Source organism: Bos indicus x Bos taurus, chromosome 8 (assembly GCF_003369695.1).
Source record: "Bos indicus x Bos taurus breed Angus x Brahman F1 hybrid chromosome 8, Bos_hybrid_MaternalHap_v2.0, whole genome shotgun sequence".
NCBI classification, from domain to species: domain Eukaryota; kingdom Metazoa; phylum Chordata; class Mammalia; order Artiodactyla; family Bovidae; genus Bos; species Bos indicus x Bos taurus.
Genome location: NC_040083.1, coordinates 75,037,971 through 75,061,110, shown reverse-complemented (window position 1 = coordinate 75,061,110; position 23,140 = coordinate 75,037,971). Strand labels below are relative to the sequence as shown.

The 23,140-nt window shown below is 39.7% G+C and overlaps 1 protein-coding gene across 4 annotated transcripts in view; it reads right to left on the bottom strand.

Moving 5' to 3' along the window:
• The window catches only part of NFX1 (nuclear transcription factor, X-box binding 1), a 66,433-nt gene that overhangs the window by 30,260 nt on the left and 13,033 nt on the right, over nucleotides 1-23,140 (bottom strand). For all 4 annotated transcript variants that reach the window (XM_027550006.1, XM_027550007.1, XM_027550008.1 and 1 more), the window contains exons 3-10: nucleotides 21,408-21,566; nucleotides 19,637-19,714; nucleotides 15,949-16,054; nucleotides 12,765-12,836; nucleotides 11,114-11,253; nucleotides 7,547-7,646; nucleotides 7,246-7,463; nucleotides 1,657-1,754 (exon numbers count right to left, since the gene is read on the bottom strand). In XM_027550006.1, the coding sequence (XP_027405807.1) occupies nucleotides 1,657-1,754; nucleotides 7,246-7,463; nucleotides 7,547-7,646; nucleotides 11,114-11,253; nucleotides 12,765-12,836; nucleotides 15,949-16,054; nucleotides 19,637-19,714; nucleotides 21,408-21,566 (971 nt within the window). The remainder of the gene's footprint in view (nucleotides 1-1,656; nucleotides 1,755-7,245; nucleotides 7,464-7,546; nucleotides 7,647-11,113; nucleotides 11,254-12,764; nucleotides 12,837-15,948; nucleotides 16,055-19,636; nucleotides 19,715-21,407; nucleotides 21,567-23,140) is intronic.

The following is a 23,140-nucleotide window of genomic DNA, read 5'->3' as shown; positions in this document are numbered from 1 at the left end:
CAAACTGACAGGAGTCATGTCTAGTTCGTGTATCCCCATCCTGTTTGTAACTCTTGGTCACAAAGAGCATCTCCAAGGCATTACTAAATTTATGATTCCTAAATCAAAGTATCTCACAGCCTTCAAGCTGGTATCTACAAAGCATAAAGTGGTCCTGTACCTGACATTCAACATATCTTTACTATCCTATGTATTATATGATTTCATTCAGAAGAAAACCCCATGCATCTTCACACAACTTTAGTCTCATATAAACTACACTAATTACTCTGACATTCTTTCCTTTAATTCTGAAGCTTACCTATTAAGCTAGCTCCTAATTTATGGCCAATATCCTCAGAATCAATTTGCAGGTCAGCTGCTATCCAGACCGTGGGCTGTATTTAACAAATAGTATCAATGACTCAGAATTCTGTCTCTACTCCAGCCTGTGCTCTGCTGGGACAGGTGCTAATTATGCACTGAAATGACCAGAAGTATGTCAGAGATCCGGGCAGATCAACACTCAGTATGTTCCATGAGTAAAAGTACCCAAAGATTTCCACAGAAAGTTTCCTGCCTCTTCTGGTTACACAAACAGAAACACGCATCAATTCCAAAACGGTAAGATGACTTTTTTATAACACATGATCCAATCAAGGTTGCCCCAGGCAGAAAGCAGAAATTGACAAAACAGTTGTATGGTGAAGAATTAACATTACCTGAAGAGAGGTTTGGCTTTTGTTACTGGCTTCTGGGAGATAATCTTGGAATATCATGCTTGATAGGAGTCTCACTGTTTGCCTGGGGCCTTGGGTCCCCACAAAGTCTGATAAGAGTTAGGGTGCAGGCTGGCCATACAGTGTTAGCAGACTTCTGGAGGGACTGGAGGCTGAAACTAGCTACATGGACAGTCAACCATACCTACATGATGGAGCCCCAGTAAAAACTGAACACCCATGCTTGGGTGGGTGAGCTTCCTTGGTTGGCAATACTCCACACATACAGTCACACACTGGTGGTGACAAAGTAACACTGTTCCAACTCCATGGGGAGAGGACAACTGGAAGCTTCATATTTGGTGCTGTCTTGCATTCAGCCCTACATACTTCTTCCTTTGATTGATGTTAATCTGTAATCTTTCCCTGCAGTAAACTGTAATCAAGCATATAGCAGTTTTCAATGAGTTCTGTGAGTTCTTGCAGCAAATAAACCTTGAGGGTAGCCTTGGGGACCACTGGACTGCAGCCGGTATCAGAGGTGAAGGTGGTCATGTGGACTAATTCAGCAGTTGTCTAAACTCCTACAACGTGTCAGAAGTGAGGGAGACCTTGTGGACTGTGTCCCCTTTAACTTCTTAGTGAGCTAAGTGCTTTCAGTGGTGCTAATGTTCTTCTCTTCTGGCATCTAGCACTGTCACACTTGTATTTAGTCGAGCTACTTGTATATGGGCCCTGAGCCTGTCAGTGGCCTCTGAGTCTTGCACGCTGGACCCCTTCATACCGATTCTAAAACTGATCCACAGTAGGTGTCGGTATATACTGGTTGGATTGAATGAATCATACACAATAGAACAGGAATAAGCCTGAGGTTATTTTGATTCCTTCCCTCCCATCATCACCAACTGATCAACAAAAAGCACTGGTGGCAACAACTCTAGCATCGTGAAGGATTTACCTTTGTTCTGAAAGAGCATCTGCAGGAAATAACTGATGTGCGAGAGCATGGTCCACAGTCTCCTTCATGACAGAGCTTTTCACAGGTATGAATGAAATCTTTAATAAAAATGAAAAGAGCTGGGGATGAAAATTGCAACTACTCATTTTCAGATTCCCAAATTCACTAGCCACAATGGTTCTCCACCTCTGTGTCCTGTAACTCCGTCACCAGAGCTGAGGGAAGACGGATGCTGTTAATGTCTCTTGCTTTATCTTCCCCTCATCTGGCCAGCTGGGCCTTTTCCAGCAAGGAAAGGCCCCAGCATTAGTCACAGGAATATGCTTTGGGGCACAAGGTACTCAAAGAAAAGATCTTCTGACTCTTTATTAGACCTCAAGTCTCCAAATTAGACTTGGATCTCCTTAAAATTGTAGCCATGGGTGACTTACTAAAGTACTCGTGACTCCAGGGAGTCAAAATCATCTAGGGATCATCAATAACCAGAAACCACGATCCATAATCTCACTAAGTTCGATGAATGTCTGGTGATAGGTGGCCTGCCACTTGTTCTGTTAAGCTAGGTTTTAGAACAAGTCCTGTTTCGTGGACTCCCCAGGGATCATCCATAGTCTCTCTCCATGGCTGCTGTTTACATGATGCTTTTTTTCCATCCCTTTACCTTCAGCCTAACTGAAGATGGCATTATAGTTGCTTCTTTTTAAATTCATTTTGATAATCTCTGCTTTTTGTCTAATTGTTTAATCCATTCACATAAATGTTGTTATTGATATAGTTGGATATATATCTGCCATTTTACTTTTAGTTTTATGTCTCATGGCTTTTTTGTTAATATAATCTTCCTTCATTGTTTTCTTTTACATTAAGTGAATATTCTCCACGGTTAACATTTTCCCCCAATAGTACCATTTTCCACTATATTTTGAGTTATCTTCTTAATGGTTGCTCTAGAGCTTATCAGTGGTACACATCTGAGTGGACTTCAGATATGTACAAACAATTCCTGTGATATATAGAAGCCTTATACCCATACAGCTCTATTTTCTCTTCTCTTTTGTGCTATTACTGTTATATATATTACATCTAAATGTGCTACGAATTTAACACTACAATGTTAAAATTATTGCTTTATATAATGTTATGCCTATTAAAGAAGCTGAAAAAAGAAAGGAGAGCAAGTATACAACATAATTTGTTATATTTATCTTATTTACTGTTACTGGTTTTCTTCATTTGTTCCTGAAGATCTGAGTTACCATCTGATATCACTTCTTTAACTGCAATACAACCTTAATTCCACCTACTCCCTTTGTGCTGTTACTGTCAGATATATTTCTATATATTATAGGCCTAACGACACAATTATATTATTTTATACTATCACTTTTTAAATCAGTTGAGAATGAAGAAATATGCACTTATACTTTCTTTTATGATTATGTAATTAACTTTCCTCTTTGTTTTTTCTTGTGGATTTACATGTATCAGCCAGAAGACCTCTCTTTAGTATTTACTGTCAAGTAGATCTGCTAGCAGAGAACTCTTGATTTTTTCATTTTTGAAAGCCTTGCTGCATGTAAGATTCCTGGTTGGTAATTTTTTCTTTCAGCACTTTGGATAGGGCATCTCACTGTCTCCCTCTTGTGATCGTGTTCTCCACTGTTTCTGATGAGCAGTCACCTGGGAGTCTTATAGGGGTTCCCTAGTATGTAATGTGTCATTTTTCTCTTGCTGCTTTCAAATTTTGTCCTTGTCTTTGGCCTTCAGCACTTTTACTATGTGCCTTGGAATTTATCGTATGGAGTTTCTGAGTTTCTTGGATGTGCAAATTAATGTCTTTCAATAAATGTGAAATGTTTCCCACCAGTATTTGAATATTTGTCTGCTCCTTTCTCCTCTCCTGGTGCTCCACCATTCTCCTGATGTGTTTAAAGGTGTCCCATGTTTCTCTGAGGCACTATTCATTTTTTTTCACTTCATTTTCTCTATGTTTTGGGGATTATATTATCTCTATAACACAGATCTATCTTCACATTTATTGATCCTTTCTTCTGCCAGCTCAAATTTACTGTTGAGTACCTTTGATGAATCTTTAATTTTAATTACTGGACTTTTCAACTCCATATTTTCCTTTGGGTTCTATTTTTATAATTTCTATCTCTTTACTGATACTCTATTTGATGAAACACTGCCTTTGTACCTTCCTTTAACTCTTCAAGCATGGTTTCCTTTAGTTCTTTGAATCTATTCATAACAGCTTCCTTGACAGCTTTAAATCTGACACTGATCACTGTCACAGAAAACTGAAAGTTTCTGTTACCCATGGGTTTTTTTTTCTGTTTGCATACTTTGTAATTTTTTTGTTGGAAACTGAACATTTTTGGCAATCTGCTGTTGGCAGTAACTGGATACTGCTTCCTCCTCTCACAGCCTGTCTGGTTGCTCACTAGGCTATTTTAGTGAAGTCTATTTCTGTCACAGTACAAAGACACTGGTGCCATTCTTTTGATGGCACAACCCTAAGCATGTGCACTGTCACCTTGGGAAGACAAAGGTGTCAGCAGGACTCTTTGTCTTTCCCTGATCCTTCTGATAAGTCGTCTGCCTCTCTTAGTATTACATTCAGTCCTGAGGCTTCACTAATTGCTGGTTGACTGCAGCGTCCTGGGGCATAAATTGCTCAGCAGTCTGATCTAATAAAATTTGGGCAGAGGTCTTTGAGGCAACTCTATGAAGTTTGTTCTGATCCCAGGATGGTTCCTCTTGGTATTTCCTTCCCTGGTTCTCTCTGGTGAACCAGGTGGCCTATAGTTTAGCTTGTTGCTCTTAATTAAGAGGAACTATTGTTTTCTAAAGGGCCCTTAGGTCTGACTTCTCCACACTCTCTTTCAAATTAAACTCAGTTCCTTTAGGGAATATTTTGGAGCTCTCTTTCCTTATGGACTGTCTCTCCCCACTGGAAAAGGTCACTCAGTCACTGGGTGCTAGGTGGGACCACAGCCTCTAGTTTTCTTGGCTCATGTCTCACATTGTGAAACCTCTGCCCTACAAGTGAACTGGGGTGAGGGTGACTGAGGCCCCAGCACTCCTGCCTGCTGTGACTGGAACAGGGCCTCCAATCCATGTGTGACCAGTATGGAGGAAGGGAACCCCAAACCCGGCAGTAGTGCTTACCAGAAATTTAGCCTTTTCAACTTGGAACTGGGGGGATAAGAAATGCTGATGGTCTGCTCCTCCTAGCAAGTAACCCTTGACTGGGAACTGAGGGTGGATGAAGCCCCGATTTCTTGGGCACATCCATCCTTTAGTTGAGCTGATTTGGGAAGGGGCAGGGAAGGAGGGAGTAGGTTGTGACTCAAACAACACAGACTCTTGCTGTTCTTAACTCAGTTTTAGTAGGTTTTTCAATATAAATTTCTGCATTGGAGTTATGTGTGTAGGACACTTTCCAGAGACTTTAAATGGTTGCTTGCTTTTTTTTTTTTATAGATTTCCCTAGCTTTGCTTGTTTTGCTCCTCAGGCTACCATCCCGAAAGCAGAATACCACCTAGTCTTTTGTACTAAAGCTATGTGACTAGGATGGAAATTTCTTACTGGGTAAGATACTAATGGACCTAAACAAGATTTCTATAGATAAGCCAGGTCTGAATAAACATGAGATCCACTGTTACTGCTAGTTATGGGCTTTTCTTTGAGCTTCTCAATCCAACTCACCTTAGCTCCTTAAAAGCTTTCCATGATTAAAACTCTGCTGAAGTATAGCAGTTACTCTTTAAACTCCTGAGCAGGTCTTGTCCCATCCCGAGGTCTGTTCATACTGACAGCTACTGTCCTTCTCTTGCTCAAGGCCCTCTGCAGTAACCCATTTCACATTTCCTCTTTCTCTCCATGCCAATGAGCTACGTGAGCATCAGAGCAGTATATCTAGTCATATACGAAGCTCTTACGAAACTGACCCATGTGCTTTCTGAAATGGGAAGATCTTTACTGTCTCTCTGGATTTGCAAGTCATTTGATCTCTGTTTCACAGGGCTTATCTGAAGATACATTTTCCTGGTAGGCACAGAGAAGCAACAGACAACCGATTTTCCTGACGAGGTTGAAATGTATTAAAATAAGAGAAAAGGGCATTTCTTCTCTCTACATAATTTTAAAGTCAGACTGAGAAAAGGAATTAGGTAGGGTGCTCCTACTGGTACTTGGAAGAAATGTGAAATCTTTCTGCTTGAAAAAATGGAAACCAAACTTAAAAGAGTCTATCTTTACCACAGATAGTTATAGGAACACCTCTTTTATACAGACCCAATTGCTCAGTTTCATTTTTCTAAATATGCAGCTTTCTGCCAACTCACTGTAAAACTGTACATGCACATATCCCAAGGACTGCCTCAGAAAGTATCAGTCAGAAGCTCAGACTATTGCTTTACAGCTAATCTCAACAAAACTTTTCTGGTTTCTATATCCAAGTAATCAGAAGCCCACAAGTCAGAAGAAAAGGAGAGTCACTAAAGGTAGGCAGATGGGCATACTGAAAGCATTCACAAGAAAATTAAACAACCAAAATGTTTAACAAATAAGTAAAATAGTCAAACTGCACCTTGCTATGGGGAAATACCTGAGAAAACTCAGCAAGCCCAGAGGGAATCAGTGTATTCAGTAGAATACAATAACTGAGGTTCAGGGAAATGATGACTCTCAGTCAAATAAGGGGTAAGAAATTATCTTCGGTAACCTCTATTCAAAGAAAGAAGGTAATGTAAATTTTGAAAAATGTCTCTTCAAAATGATTTTCAGGAGGTGTTATTCTCAGTTAGATGGGAAACCTATCTGAAGAGAAAGATGTTTCTTGAGTGGTTCAAATGAATAAAGTTTAAGTGCACTTAAAATTTCAGTTCTTAGAGGGAGAGGGTGGGGACATTTGGGAGAATGGCACTGAAACATGTATAATATCATGTATGAAACGAGTCGCCAGTCCAGGTTCGATGTACGATACTGGATGCTTGGGGCTGGTGCACTGGGACGACCCAGAGGGAGGGTATGGGGAGGGAGGAGGGAGGAGGGTTCAGGATGGGGGAACACAGGTATACCTGTGGCGGATTCATTTTGATATTTGGCAAAACTAATACAGTATTGTAAAGTTTAAAAATAAAATAAAATTAAAAAAAAAAAATTTCAGTTCTTAAAATGCCTCACCCAGTTAAAATGTTTCTATTATACGAAAATGCTTCTAAACACTTGCCGAACCCTAAATTACTAAAAGGATACCTGGCATTCATACTAGTATAGGCTGCTAAGAGAAATCATAAACACCACAACCTCTCCCCTCCGCCCCGCCCCAACAAAACAGTATCTAACCACAACTGACTTGGCAATACCTGAATTACTAATAGAAAGATCATTCGGGCAAATGTGAGCTTTCACAGGTATATTTTAAGAAGAAAGAAAAAGTAACCACACAAATCTGATCATATTATTTAGAAAAACCTCTGATACTGTAACTGGAATTAAATACTATTTTGTTTAAGTAGTCATTGCTGCCAAATATTTACGTTTACTTTTTTAAAGACAACTTTCCGCCCACTAGTTACCTAGGGAACCACATGGCAGAGGCTTGCCACACACTTTTCCACATGAAGGCACAGGATCCATGCATGTCTTCCGACCACTACTTCCAAGTTCCAGCAACTGGCTGAGAGGAGTTTGCCCACAAGGGCAATAGCGCACCAGCTGGGGAAGCCGTGGGCACGGCTGGCAGGGCTGAGGGTGACACACTTGAGAACACGTATGGTTCCCACATTTCAAGTCCCTGTTAAGAAAAACAACACACTATTACATAATTGTTGCATTAAATACAGCTTTATTCTAACTGAGAAAAACATAAAACCTTACTTGCCACATATCTTTAAACAGCCAAAGTCCCCAAATCCATCAGACTTTCCTATGTCTGTTCCACATAACACATCTCGGGAGGTGCTGCCACAGTAGCATACTTGAAGACACAATTTCAAAAATGAAAGATTAGTAATCTGCACAAGTGCTTAAAATACTCTAGGCAATCTATAAGAAGACACAAAATCCTATTCACCACTGTTGATCAGACCCAGCACAGAAATAAATGTGGCATATACAGCAGCTCTAAGCCCCACCTAAGAGCTCTACCATAGGAAAAAAATTTAGAAGGTTTTGTTAATTTTAACACATCTCATGGTACCCCTGCAGCACACCTCAACGTGAGCATTAAAGTGAAACAGACTAGTCTCTGGTCCATAAGGCCATGGTTGGAAACCATGGATCATGAGGCTCCCTGGGGTCCTATGGAGATGCCACACAAGACGGAAGCTAAACGGGGTAATTATGGAGGCACTGATGATTGGATTCCACCCTCATTTCAACCAAGCAGCATAGATGTAATACTTCGTATCTTGGGGTTCACATAAAGTGCTTAGGAAAAGTGTCTGCTGCTAAAAGAAAATTTAAGATAGATACAATATAAAATCCTTATTAATTTGTATTCTACTATTGTTAAATTTGAAGTAATCATGTCTGAGTCTTGACACTGAGTAAAAAGTGTTTCAAAGAACTTGAGACTTTTATTGACTATACAGAGAATTCAGTCTAATATCTATAGATTTTTCTGTGGGTTGAAGAAATAATGGGTTGCTTTATGTGCTGCACTTAAGGAGTTATTTTCAAAGCAAACAAGAAAAGAGTTGGTTTCTGACTAATATGTAACAAAGTCTGGTAAGGACTAAATTTCATCAATTTAGGTAATTTTTCTGATAAGGGCCACTTTACATTTTTAGTTTATAATGAAAACTTTTTGTCAATTAAGATATTAACCAAGATGCTTGATTTTTTTAAAATATACATTTACTCTCCCAATAAATACATGGGCAGTTTCATTCCCTATTCTAAAACTCATTAAATAAAGATTTACTTATTAGATGAATGATAGGTGCAGGATATGCAATCAAGATTGGCAGAATCAACAAATTGGTAAACAAAATCCTAGCAACAGGCAGACTGTGCAAGCAGGCTTTTTTTTTTTTTTACTGTCTGCTCAAATAGAACAGACTTCTTTTTTTTCCAGAGGTATAAGATAGCTATGAACCAAAGAATCAAGGGTCAGAAAATTGACAATTCTTTTCAAGTACACACGAACATTCTCTAGGACTGATGACAATACTAGGGAACAAAACAAACCTCAACAAAACAGAAACTAAAAAACACCTTGAGACAAAAAGTCTACAAACAAATGCTGGAGAGGGTGTGGAGAAAATGGAACCCATCTACACTGTTGGTGGGAATATAAGTTGATACAGCCTAATTGATACTCAGTTGATACTGATGGCCTAAATACTTTGCTAGATATGTAATATGGACAAACAAAAAGTCTTTAATTGGGTTTGAAAAAATCAGCTACATACCCAAAAATAGAAAGGAAGAGACTGGGATCCATACAAATCTGACAAAAAAGTGTCATTTAGTCCAATATAAATCAAGAGCTAAAAATGGTCCAGATCAAAGACAATCTATACTGCTAAGACCAAACTGCCAGTAGAGATTTACTCCTGCCTTATCTCAAAATAGGTTTAATGCAGCATATAAGGATATATGAGACAAATGAAGAGAACATAAAAGATGTGAAAATAAAAAGGAAAATAATGGTAAGGATACAGAATGAATCATAGCTAAAAAGTACACACTATAAAGATGGACATTATATCAGGTCAGTTATATCAGCTTCCTAAGATATTATCTTTGAGGAAAAACAACTATTCTTGGAACTAAGAACAAACAGGACCTTCTTGTCAGAGGACCCATTAACAAAACACTAAATAATATACAGCACAATTCCCTATGTAACATCCTTATAGTGCACACCACAAAACATTTCATAGGGCTATTTCTTATTTTAAGTGACAACATAGATCAACAGTATCACATCAAAGTAAAATTTAATAAACTAAAACTATAGGACCAATGCATTGCAGCCCAGGATCTCTGCAGATTAAAGACAGCCATAAAAACAGAGAAAGCATACAGTAAGTGGTCTTTTGAGACTCACTTCTTTCACTTAGTATAATATTTTGGAGGTTCATCCACTTCATAGCATGTATCAATATTGCATTCCTTTTCACGGCTGAATAATACACCTTTTTATGGATATATCACGTTATTCCCTTTATCAGTTGATAGGTATTTGCGTTATTGCCACATTTTGACTATTACGAATAATGCTGCTATGAACATCCATTTAGAAGCTTCTGTTGGGTATATGCCGAAGAGTAGAACCACAGTCACATGGCAACTCTATGTTTAACCTTAGAAGGAACTACTACACTATCTTCTTTTTCCTTTTGGCTGCACCACACAGCTTGTGAGACCTAGGTTCCCTGACCAGGGACTAAACCTGGGCCACGGCAGTGAAAGCGCAGAATCCTAACCACCAGGCCACCAGCAAGAGTCCTTAGACTGTTACACTATTCTATTCTTACTGTGCCTTTAATTTACAGTTTTCTAGTGTTTAAAGGTGTCAAGCATCTTCTATGTGTTTATTGACCATTTATAATGATTTTCTTTTGTGAAGTACCTCTTCAAGTTGATTTGTAGGAGACTATCTTTCTGTTTTTCTTTAGAAGGAGTATTTTAAATATTCTGCATACAATCTGTGATTTATCTATTCATTTTCTTAATGTTGTCTTTTGTTGAACAGAAATTTCTTAATGTGATAAAGTTCAATTTAACATTTTTTGTTGCTCTATGAAATCTTTGCCTGATCCCAAAGTCATGAAAATATTCTTTTATAGTTTCTTCTGGAAACTGTTCCTGGGTTTTACATTTAAGTCCAAGATCCATATAGAACTAATGTTTGTGTAAAGAGTGAGACAGGGGTTGAGGGTCACTTTTTTCCCATATAAACATCCAGTTGTTCTAGGACTATTTGTAAAAAGACTCCTTTCCCCACTGAATTAACTTAATATCTTGGCTGAAATAAACTGACTGCAATATACCAAGGTCCATTTCTGGACTCTGTTGTTAGAATCTACTAGTCTACCTTTATACCGATAACCACATGTCATGATTACTATTACTTTATAAGCCTTAAAATCAGGTCTTTCAAATTTGTTCTCCTTCAAGATTGCTTTGGCCTTTTCTGCGCCCTTTTCAAGTAGTCACTGCAAAAAGATTTCCCAAGCAGTTACTTTTAAACAGCATTAAAAAAACCCCTACTGTCCAAATTCTATAGGACAATGACCTATATTGGTATTATGTGACCAAAATAATGAAAACCATCCAATCATTCATATATCTCCAGCTCTTCTACCCAAGATAACAGACCTAATAGAGTCTTTGTGAATACAGGCTTGAGAAAAATCCATGTCATCAATACAACTGTAAATAAGGTTCCAAAAAAGTCCCTAAGTAGGGCTGGCTGGTGTGCTCACCACTTACCCTGGTTCAGTATGACCCGACAAGGTTGGCATGGACCCCCATGGCACAGCTCAGCACAGTGGTGCTGACCACAATTCAAAATATTGTCACAAGGGTTCGAACAGTGAACTGAGACAGCCTGACCGCAGCGAACTGTGTGCCTATAAAAAGAGAAAACATAAAGACGGCATTAGCCTAATGTTGGACATTGAGGTCCTGTTTGACAGCTAAACTAACCCTTCCCCAAAACCTACTAAACCTCTCTAGGCCCCATTTCTCCTACTTCTTCTCTGTTTCCCTCCTCCAATCACTCCCTCAATTACTCTTCCTTTCTCCACTCTTCTTTTTCCTCCTTTGCTTCTCTGTCCCCCATTTTCTGGCCAGAAAGGAACTGAGGGCCTAAGTATTTGTTACACTGTGATTTCTCCCCTGAGCTGAAGCAGCATGCAGGAGGGTAAAGAGCCTGGAGCTCCCACAGTATCTTACAGATCTGGGTGGAGAAGTTGGAAGATGTAGTTCTAATGAATATTCCTGCAATGAAAGCACAATGGCATTCTCCTGGGACCCTGCACTCTGGCATTTTCGGTAGCTATAATATTGTACTTAAGAACATACTGTATGTGACTTTGATTCAGGAAGGGAAATAATTCTGGCTTTGTTCTAATAAACATCCTGATTTCGCTGACCTATTAGCCAGAGAAGGATATGAGGCCACTGCTCTTACATAATTGTCTTCAGGTTTCTTTCCAGGGTAATGGTTTAGAGCTTGCAGTCTACTCTCCCACAAAAAATTCTGCTCTATTCCACTACTCTCACTTCAGCTGTGTATTTTGTTTTAAAAAGTCACTGTTACATACATAGATGATCAGTTTCCAGTGCTAAGCATCACAGCTAATATCAACCCCTTGAGGAAGACATTATTATTTCTACCATAAGAAGATAAGAAAAATGAGGCTCAGCAGGAGAAAGCAACTTGCCCAGGTCAACAACTAGTTAGTGGCAGAGCCCAAATGTGACCTGGGCTTTCTGACCAGAAGGCCTTGCATGTGATTCTCAGGCTACACTGCTACTCTTGTAAGTTCAGTAAACACTTAAAAAATGTTTATCATTGAAAAATCTGCACTATTCATCTTGTCTTGTGGTTCAGGAATCACTGTATGGTTTTCACTGGACCTCAGAAGCACTCCACAGCTTTGCAGCTACCAATGGTCCCTGCACTGATAAAGCATAACTTGCACTGTTATGAAAAGAGGGCGGGCTCTGGGGGCCACTTATTCTTTCTTTCAACAATATTCACTGAAAACCTCCTAGACACCAGATACTACGCTAGGCACAGATAAATGATCCTTGCTTCCCGAACCTTAGCAGGCTGGGGTTCAACTCCTGGTTCTTTCATCCACTGGACATGTTAAGAAAAAAGTCCCATAGTATTTCACCTAACACAATAATCTCACTTTTTATAACGTTTTAATCACTTAAAAGATTGCAAAACAGGATTAAGGCAGCACAGGATTTACTATTTACAGAAAAGTACTATTTATACCTACCATGTATTAATGACAGTAAATAAATACTATTTGCACCTACCTACTAATCTTTCATTTTAGAAATTCATACATAAACCATCAATGTGGAAACTGAAGCCTCTTTTGGAGTACAAGTCTAACTTTACCTGGTCCGTCCACATTCACATGTTTTAGTCATAAAGGCAGGGCAGGGTGGGCAAGGTCCTGGATGGCACAGACTAAAAAAGAAAAGTTTTGATGAATAAAACATATTTATGTATCCAAACCTGAACAAAGCTGTCCCAACTGACCCCGACTGTGAATATGGCAGCAAATAAACTTACTATGACATGTTTTAGTATTTATCTAAAGTTGATTAACTATTTAAACAAAGATACCAATAATGTTTTTATATAGAAAGGATTGATAGCAGTACCATTTTAGAATATTTAACTAGAAAAGAAAAGCCCAAGTCAAAATACTGGTCTTATTTGGGTCTGACCAGTCAAAGAAAGCATTTCTAAATATGGTCTTGGCCCACTTAGTGCAGTGCGTAGGGATAAAGAGGTTGCCACTCAGGATGGTCAATAGAGTCCTTTAGCAGATCAGAGGAGAAGGCAATAGCAACCCACTCCAGTACTCTTGCCTGGAAAATCCCATGGATGGAGAAGCCTAGTAGGCTGCAGTCCATGGGGTTGCTAAGAGTCGGGCACGACTGAGCGACTTCACTTTCACTTTTCACTTTCATGCATTGGAGAAGGAAATGGCAACCCATTCCAGTACTCTTACCTGGAGAATCCCAGGGATGGGGGAGCCTGGTGGGTTGCCGTCTATGGGGTCACACAGAGTCGGACACGACTGAAGCAACTTAGCAGCAGCAGCAGCAGCAGCAGCAGATCAGAACTCAATCAATGTTCAGTTCAGTTCAGTCACTCAGTCGTGTCCAACTCTTTGTGGCCCCACGGACTGCAGCATGCCAGGCTTCCCTGTTCAGTGTAACAGACCTCAAATCTGCTAGGTCCATGAGAAGTACAGACATGTTCTCATCTGCTAATGAAGTGCTAACAGGTGATGGGCTAACAACTCGAACAGTGAAAAGAAGGCGGGGGTGAGGGGAGGCATGCTGGTGAGTAACAAAGGGAAGAGGAACTCATGGAAAGGACTGGGCTCAATGATACGCTGTAGGTCAGAATCAGGCCTCTGAACAGAACTTTTTTTATAGGAGCTATGATAAAAAGAGACCAAAGGAAAAAAATAACAAAATGGATATATTTAAACAAATACTACCCTCTTCAAAGCAGACACCCCTGGTAATTACACAGAAATATCACTATTTAAAACATTTTGGGAACTTGGTGGGGGAGGCGGGGGGAGGTAGCATCTGCGTGATGGCAAATCACAATCCTTTGGGAGTTACAAGCCAATCAGGGATGAGTTGAATTCATCAAATAGGTATCAGAATTTGCTATAAACATCAGGTGTGCCTGTGTGGATTTTTTTATGTAACTCCTAAATTAGTAATAATAATTACTAAATCAGTTTTAAACACTGAAAACAATCTAGAAACATGTGTCCAATCTCCTAAGGTGACCCATGTGACAGACTGACCCACAGAAGACTAAGATTAAGCGTGCTTCTTTAAGGATGAGTATCATTATTCAATAGCTACATTCCATATGACACGCCTCAACACTTTCAGAAGAAATTATTTTCATGGCTGGACAGTTAAATAACTTTAGACTGAGAGACAAACTGTTGGTCAGGTGTGGATGATTCCAGGTTATTTCAAACATCCCTGAGACCTGGACTTAATGAGTAATGATTCACAACACTGCTATGTATCAGAATCACTTGGAAAGCTTTTACAATTACAATGCTTAGAATGCATTTGAGTTAGTTCCAGTGAGATGGATGACCCTAGAGCCTATTACACAGAGTGAAGTAAGTTAGAGAGAGATAAACAAATACTGTATATTAATGCATATATGGAATCTAGAAAGATGGTACTGACGAATCTATTTCAAGGGCAGCAATGGAGATGCAGAGACCAGACTTGTGGACAGAGCAGGAAGGGGAGGGTGGAACAAATGGATAGGGTAACATGGAAATATATACGCTACCACAAGTGAAACAGACAGCCAGCGGGAATCTGCTGTATGACCCAGGGAGCTCACACCAGTGCTCTCCGACAATCTAGAGGGGTCAGATGGGTTGGGAGGAGGAAGGGAGGTTCAAGGGGGAGGGGACATATGTACACCTATGACTGAGTCATGGTGATGTATGGCAGAAACCAACACAATACTGTAAAGCAACGATCCTTCAATTAAAAATAAATAAAAATTTTAAAAAACAAACAAAAAAAAACACTACAAAGCTTAGACCCAACCGCAGGAAATTCTGATTTAACTGCTCTGAGGCAGTGACTGGGCGCTTGTGTTTTAAAATGCTCCTTCAGTGACTGACCATCTGGTCTGCATCACTGCTGGTGTCCTCTGATAGTCACAACAGGGGCCCATTTCTATTGAAGGCTTCGGAAAGATAACTCATGCAAGGGTTAATTTCTTATTACTGAATTTACTCAAAATGCCAATTGAGGGAAGGAATAGATGAGTTTCTGGATTCTGATCTATGAAAGCAGTCAAAGGAAGAGGAGGGGCTGACTGCCCAGCAGATGGCAGACCATGCTGTTTAGCCCAGTCTGAACAGCTCTCCCACTGACGGTCCCCAGCACCACCCCCACATGCTGATCACAAGACCTCTGATCCGACTCCTGCTCCTGCAACAGAAACTAGATAACAGCAGAAGCAACTATAACATTCTGGTGTCTGTATTACTCTTAGATTTGGGTAATAAAAGCAAGTATTACCATTTTTTGACCACTTACCATGTGCCAGGCTCTGGGCCAAGTCTCTTAAGTGTGTTAATTTAATATTCGTAGAATTCTGCAACTAGTTTTGATCATATCATTATTACCTTGCAGGTTCAGACACTGAGGCTCAGAGAAGTAATTTGTCCAACATCACATAACTGTTAAGTGATGAACACAGGAATTAAACCTATGTCTGAAGTCAGTCTGTAGAAATTTATTTGTAACTGATCAACTGTTTATTATGGTTCATTTCTTTCCTCATCTGTAAAATGGAGATGATAAATACCTATACATCACCGGACTGTGGTTGGGATTCAGCGAGTCAACTTTTGTAGAGTACCTGGCACACAGCAAGTGCTCAGTGAATGATACCACGCTGTCCTTCTCCCAGGCCTGTTACACACTAACCAAATATGCGCACTGAGAGCCACAAGCAAAGCATGTTCACCAGGAATCCCCCGGAGTCCAGGGTTCCAACTTACAGGTTACAGGAATGTGGGCAGTCCTGGCCAGGCTGTTTCCTTCTACAGACCTCACCACAACTATGTGGAATTTCATTTCTGCTCCATTCAGGATTCTTTACCTTGCCTAAAACATATTAGATCAGAGATGTTATTAATTTATTAATTAAATAATTTCAACTGTTATCCCGTAGACTTCAGTGAAATCATACAATATAACCAGACAGTATGAAACACAAGTGAGGTTTTCATTAGTTCAATAAACACATTATCCTCAAATAAAAAGTTGAATGTAATGCTACTTGTCAAAAGCTTTACCGAGTATGATAAAGTTGGGATTACCTGGAAAAGACAAACTAGTCATTTTTACTTACAAAAATGTCACTTTCACTAATTTAATCTAAGATTTTAAAAATAATCCTTTAAAATAAGTCCTTCTATAAATGGGTCTTTGAATTGACAGGGGAATATCTAAGAACCAGATAGAGGAAATAAGCGAAGACAGCACTGGCGGGGAGGCAGCAGTGATGGAAAGAACAGAGGCTCCCCAGCATAGTAGGAACTTGCCTACTCTAAAGTTGTAATATAGGCATAAAAGGGTTACAGTTTTATAATCAAGTCACTCAAAAAATCTTTAGTAAGCCTCCTTCATGAACTCAGTGCATGGGCAGGAAGAGTAAAACTGAGAGCATGGGACTGCCCCTCAACCTTGAGGAATTCATTCTCACTCGGGCAATTTACACCCTAAATGAAGCCAATTCCTGATCCTTGGCCTCTGCTTTTCTCTCTTGCCTGTCTCTTTCAGAAATCTTGTTCATTTCTGTGAGGTTCCATACACCTAAAGGCCAATGAGTCCTAAATCTTTATTTTCTACATTGCCCTGAACCCTCAGTTTCAGTCCCACATGTCTAACTGTCTGCTGAACATCTGTGCTTGAGGTTTCAGCCACTTCAAATTGCCTATGTATCTATTAAGTTAGCATCTTTTTTCTTAGGCCCCAGCTTCTTCAGGGTTCCCTGTTTCTGTTAGTGATACCATCACTGTCGAGTCTCACAAACTCAAAAACTAGAGTCATCCTCCTTTTTCTTCTATATTCTGTTTAATCACCAAATCTTGTCAATTTTCCTACATAGTGTACCTCACACCTTGTCTCCCTCCACCTCAGCTCCTGCTCTTCCTCTACTGGCCAGAACCTCATCTCCACACTATCAGAAAAACCTCCCTGACTCTGCTCTCTTGCTTCAACATGGTGCCCAGGTTTTCTCCTACCATCTTTCAGTGGCCCCACCTCCTTCCCTGACTCTAAAAGGTGGTTCTTTCCCCTTCACCTGCCAGGGTTCTGCAGTATCGACTTCTTTTCCCTCATTACCCTTTCACCTACTAGCGTCTCTCATCTATTGCTCTCAACTGCGACTATCATCTCTAAATCCTGATCTTTCTTCAAATATTCCTCACTTCCTGTAGAACATCTTTCACTGGTTGTCTTACTCCTCCAACTCAACATTTCTAAACTGAATTCACTTGTTTCCATCAAACCTGGTTCTCTTGACCTGCCCATTTCTGTTCTTGGTATCACCATTTCCAAAAGCGTGGAACTCTGGAGCCACGTTTGGGTTCCTTCCTTTCCCACTGTTGTTAATTCCTGTTTACCTTTGAAATTTTACACTCTTACCTTTCTGTCCTACTCTAAAACCCATTCCAGACTTTCAGTATTCTTCACCTGAGTTACTCTAAGTCCCCAAACTCTTTAGGTCCCAAAATACTTTACTCATTGCTGCCAGACTGATCTTCATAAAGAATCACTTTGATGTCCTCAGTGGCTTCCCACAGCCTGACAAATGAAGTCCCAACATCTAGGCCTGGCATGAAGAAGTCACCCCTATCTTTCCAGTCATCTCTTACTCCTCCACCTTCATAGGCCCTGGGCTCCATAACCGGATGACTCCTCACAACAGACTCTAAGCCTTATTGGTTTTAAACCTAGTTTCCAAGTCCATTTCAATTTCACCTCCTTCATGAAGGCCCCTTTTATCATCCAGCCAGAAGTCACAGGCTCTGTACTTCAAGTAGAACAGCAACTTAATTGTGTCTTAAATCTTAGCCTCTAACCTCTGGGAAGTCAATTAATAGTCTCATTCCTCTGTTTCTTCATGGTGCCTGGTACATTAATAAGTTCTCAATAAAGTACATTAAACCTATGGTCTCCCTGAAGAGCAGAGTAGGGCAAAGTCCTCAGGTACAACAAGGCCATTATTCGCACTGCCACATCACTCTACCTCACTCAAGCATCTTGACCTTCACCCCCAGATTCTTTTACCTTCTTAGGTTCTCACATACAGTTTGTCAGTGAAGGCTTTAACAAGATTTTAAATTTCATTATGGTGCTTCATGTTTAAAAATCCTTTAAAATAATTAAGCCTTGGTATTGGTCTTATTGTCCAATTTACAATTGATATCTTGCTGCCTTTTCAGTAGTACATTCAAGAATATTCATTCCTTCAACTAATACTAATTCAGTATCTACTAAGCCTCAGACTTCTGCAATGAAACATATGAGACCAGCAGAGTTTGGATAAGAGTGGCCAAAGTGGGAGTGGAGATAAGAAAGGGAAGTTTTCTTTGGAAGAGGACGGTTGGGGTAAGATCTTGAATGAAACAATGGATGAGGATTTAAAGAAAAGAAGATAGTTGAGTTCACAAAGAGGTTGAGTCTAGAAGTTAAAAACTGTTGATGGTCAGTGACCAACTCTTGGTGGAAGCTGGCAGTTAAATAACAAGAAAGGAGAAATGTGAGCAAATTAGTTAGAAAAAGGACAGCAAGCAGAAAAGAAACAGAGCTAGTCATTTCAAGAAGCGAATGGTCAAAAGTAATAAGGGCTGCTGAGTGGCCAAAAAATTTAAGAATTTATAAAATCAGCCCTGAATTTGGTTAGGAAGGGAGTCATCGATGACTTCTGAATACAGTTTCAGAGAGGTAATGAGGACAGAGTAAAAATGAAGTAATTTAAGGAGGGAGAAAAATGGTTAAGAAATATAATCTGAGAAATCAACAGCCAGATGGTAAGTTCAGTTCAGTCGTTCAGTTGTGTATGACTCTTTGCGACCCCATGGACTGCAGCACACCAGGCTTCCCTATCCATCAGGTGGTAAAGTCTAGCCATTAAAGACAGGCAGGAAACAGAGAGAGAGAAAAGACATGTAGGAAATATGTTAGCAACAGATACAAGCATCTGGATCACAAAAAGCGTTTTTCCTAACACATGGAAGAACCAAGCTATTTCTAAACAGGAAGCAGTATTCCATAAAGAGGAAGAGCACAAGGATACAGTTTGTAATGCTGGTTTACAGAAAATCTCTCTTTATTATAAAGGCCAATGACTGATTTCTTGAATTAAATAAAGTACACTTCACACTACCCTTCACTCACGTTATCCAAATCTGGAATTTCAAAGTGAGTTACAGTTAGAGGTGAGAAGCAGCCTGTGCCCACTTCTGCCATCTGATTAGCTCTGCTCTAAAGAGAAGACCAAGGCCTGTGACTCTAGCTGTGTACACACCACATGCATGTGATGTCTCAGACACCGTAGCTCTGAAGTCTCGTTAGTAACTTCTAAAGCACGCCCAGCACACCGCCTCTCCTGTGCTGGGAAACAAGGCACAATGCACAGAGCGAAAGCAGCACACACCAGTGTATGTAAAACAAACTCACCACAGAAACAAGTATAGGTATTAGGAACATGTGCAGAAACATTCTGACATGCGGGGCACCTCCAACCACTCTGGCCATCTGTCAAGAAAAATGAGAGGAAATCAAAATACTTTCCTTACAAAAGCACGTGTAATTTAAAACATTTTAAATCTATAGGAAGCCATTAATACCTAAGCAGTGGCAGTAGTTTCCATGTTAAGGATCAGACTTAAAAGAAACGAGTTCACAATACTGAATGCTTTGCTTAAATACTGGATTTAGGCTTATATTTATAAGGACTTCAGATACTGTGAATAAAGTAGGTATGCATTTCATCCTACTTTTTAAAATTGAGATCAAATCAGCACATAACATTGTGTGAGTTTAAGGTGCACAGCACGTTGATGTGACACATTTAAATATTACAGTATGATTATCGCCACAGTCTTAGTTAACATTTCCACCATTTCATAAAATTAACTTTTTATTTTGTGGGAGAATGTTCTATTACTTTTAATATCAAAGTAATCATCTGAACCTTGGTTTGAAAAAAAAGGTAGGATAAAATACTTGAGTACATGCAGGAAAACCCAAATGTTTTCAATTAGAAGTGCCCAAGTTCAGAAAGCATATATTATTAATAATACTTGCATTATCCTGCCCAAGAATACTAGAGTGGGTAGCCTATCCCTTCTCCAGGGGATCTTCCTGACCCAGGAAATCAAACTGGGATCTCCTGCATTTTAGATGATTCTTTACCAGCTGAGCTACCAGGGAAGCCCCCAAACACTTGAGTACATGCAAGAAAACCCAAATATTTTAAATTAGGAGAGCCAAAGTTCAGAAAGCATATATAATTAATAATATTTGCATTATCCCTAAATATTACTATAACTTCAGGAAAAGCCCACAAAATACTATGGAGAAGATCTGTTAAAGCTATAGCAAACTCAAAATCCTAAAAGTAAATTAAATATTTCTTTCTATAAATTTTCTAAAGCAAACTATACAAGAAATCGTTTCTAATGAATAAGCTACAAGGATCTATAGTACAAAACAAGAATCTACAGTACAACACAAGAAATATACTAATATTTCATAGTAACTATAAACAGAATATAACCTTTGAAAATTCTGAATAGCTATGCTGTACACCTGAAAGTTACGTTACATTGTACATAAACTGTACCTCAATTTTTAAAAAGCTGTTCTCTATAGTTGCTATTTGGATAAAACAACCATTTTCAGTAAAAGTCACTGATTATGTTGTACCTTAAGTATATTTTATTATTTTTTAATTTTATTTTATTTTTAAACTTTACAATATTGTATTAGTTTTGCCAAATATCGAAATGAATCTGCCACAGGTATACCTGTGTTCCCCATCCTGAACCCTCCTCCCTCCTCCCTCCCCATACCCTCCCTCTGGGTCGTCCCAGTGCACCAGCCCCAAGCATCCAGTATCATGCATCGAACCTGGACTGGTGACTCGTTTCATACATGATATTATACATGTTTCGATGCCATTCTCCCAAATCTCCCCACCCTCTCCCTCTCCCACAGAGTCCATAAGACTGATCTATACATCAGTGTCTCTTTTGCTGTCTCGTACACAGGGTTATTGTTTAATGTGTTATGTTTAGCTGGTTTAAGATTTATAGCTTAATAATGGTCATCCAAAATATGTGGTCAAGACAACATACTCTCCCTGCAGATAAAATACTCAAGGAGAATTAAACCTGAACATACCAAATGGATGAGAAAAACTACTCAGAAGACAGAAATGACTGACCTGCTTGAGATGCTGGAGACCTGGCCCATTTCTTTATGCAGTTCAAATGAAACACATGGTAACAGCTCTGACAACTCCACACTGGGGCTGTGACACGAACCAATTCACAGCACACCATGCACTCGTATTTTTCTGTGGTGAGCTGTTCAATCAGAGAGCCTGTTTAAAACACAAAACAGATAAACTCAAACACAGAAAAACATTCCTTAGTCAACCAAGGATCAGAAAGGCATCTGAGAGAAGAATGCAAACACAGACTTTAAGGGAGGTCTGGCTCTGAGCAAGGTGGTTGTTCAGAGTGTCAGGCTGGGAAGGGGCAGGGGTATGCTGAGATGGAGGACTCAGGAAGCAGGTCTGGGACTCAGGAAGGGATTCACACATCTGAGGAAACATTCCCCAGAAACTGCCCAGGATCCCACCAGTATCTCCTCCTAACACACGGCTAGAGAGTTCATAGGACAGACTCCTGGCACCATGCCTTGCCCTCTTTGAATTTACCATATCCATGAATTTACGTTAGGGAGGGGCTCACGAAGCTGCAGTGGTCGGGTGCAAGAAAACTAAACCTAGACAGGTTTCAACAACCCATGGTCGTGAGACAGTTCTAGTAGATACCCTGGAAGTCTTTCGTTGTTCACTCAACAAAGACAGGCTTGGTGCCTACCACAAGCGCCACGGTAGGGTTACTAGACTGAAGGAGACACAGTCTCTGGTTCCAGAAGCTCAGCATCTATGAGAGAAACCAGGGTCTGATGTCATAAGAATCCTCCCACTTCCAGACTTTTGCCTCGAACACGATTTCAGTGAAATCTTTCTAAACACAGAACACAACGCTGTCAGCTCCGGAGGCAGGACCAGGGCCCTGATGACTGTAGTACTCCCAGGCCCATGCCAGGTGCTCAGGGATACTTCTCAATGAACGACTCAAAGAATAAATGAGTATCATCCAGTCTGTTTCATAACTTCTCTCCTTGCAAAGTTTTAGGCTTTAGTAAAGTTTAGTAAAGTTTCTGAGATAGCGCTTTTCCTCTGGAGAAAGCCGGAATGAAGATACTGCGATTGACTGATGAAAGGGAAATTGATCTGCTCTAGACACAGATGGATACATTATAAAACTGAATTCTATTATAAAAACCAAGGAATCAGATTCTTTCTTAAAAGTAGGGATACCCTACCTTGCATAGGTTAACATTTCTGAATAACAAAGTTAATTATATTTCCTACCAGTTACCATGCTACATTTGGAAGATTCTGGAGGTAAGAGGAAGCCCATAAGAGAGCGAGATTTAAGTTTGAGACATTTATATATGAAGCTGATTGGGGCAGAGGAATGGTCAGTGAGACTTACACTTAGGGTGAATTTTATAGAAAATGCCTACTGACCATTCCAGAACAGCGCTGAGTTAGAATTAAAGCACACAGAAAGGTTAAGTGAAGTATGGAGCATACCTGAGAACACTACAGTTTTCACCCTGAAGACTGTCTTTTTATTTTACTGTTTCTCTTATTCATTAAATTTATTGCTTGTTAAGAAATCACTACTGTGATGCTTCTAAGTCCAGTCACAGTGAAATCTGACCACTAGGATGCACAAACATTTAGTTACGTGGTGACGGTTGTCGACTTTGAATATCCTACATATCCCAGCCTTTCCCATGTCTGTTTCATTCCATGTTCAGTATGTTCACAAATCCTGCTGGTTCTACCTTCAAAACGGATCCAGAATCCAATCT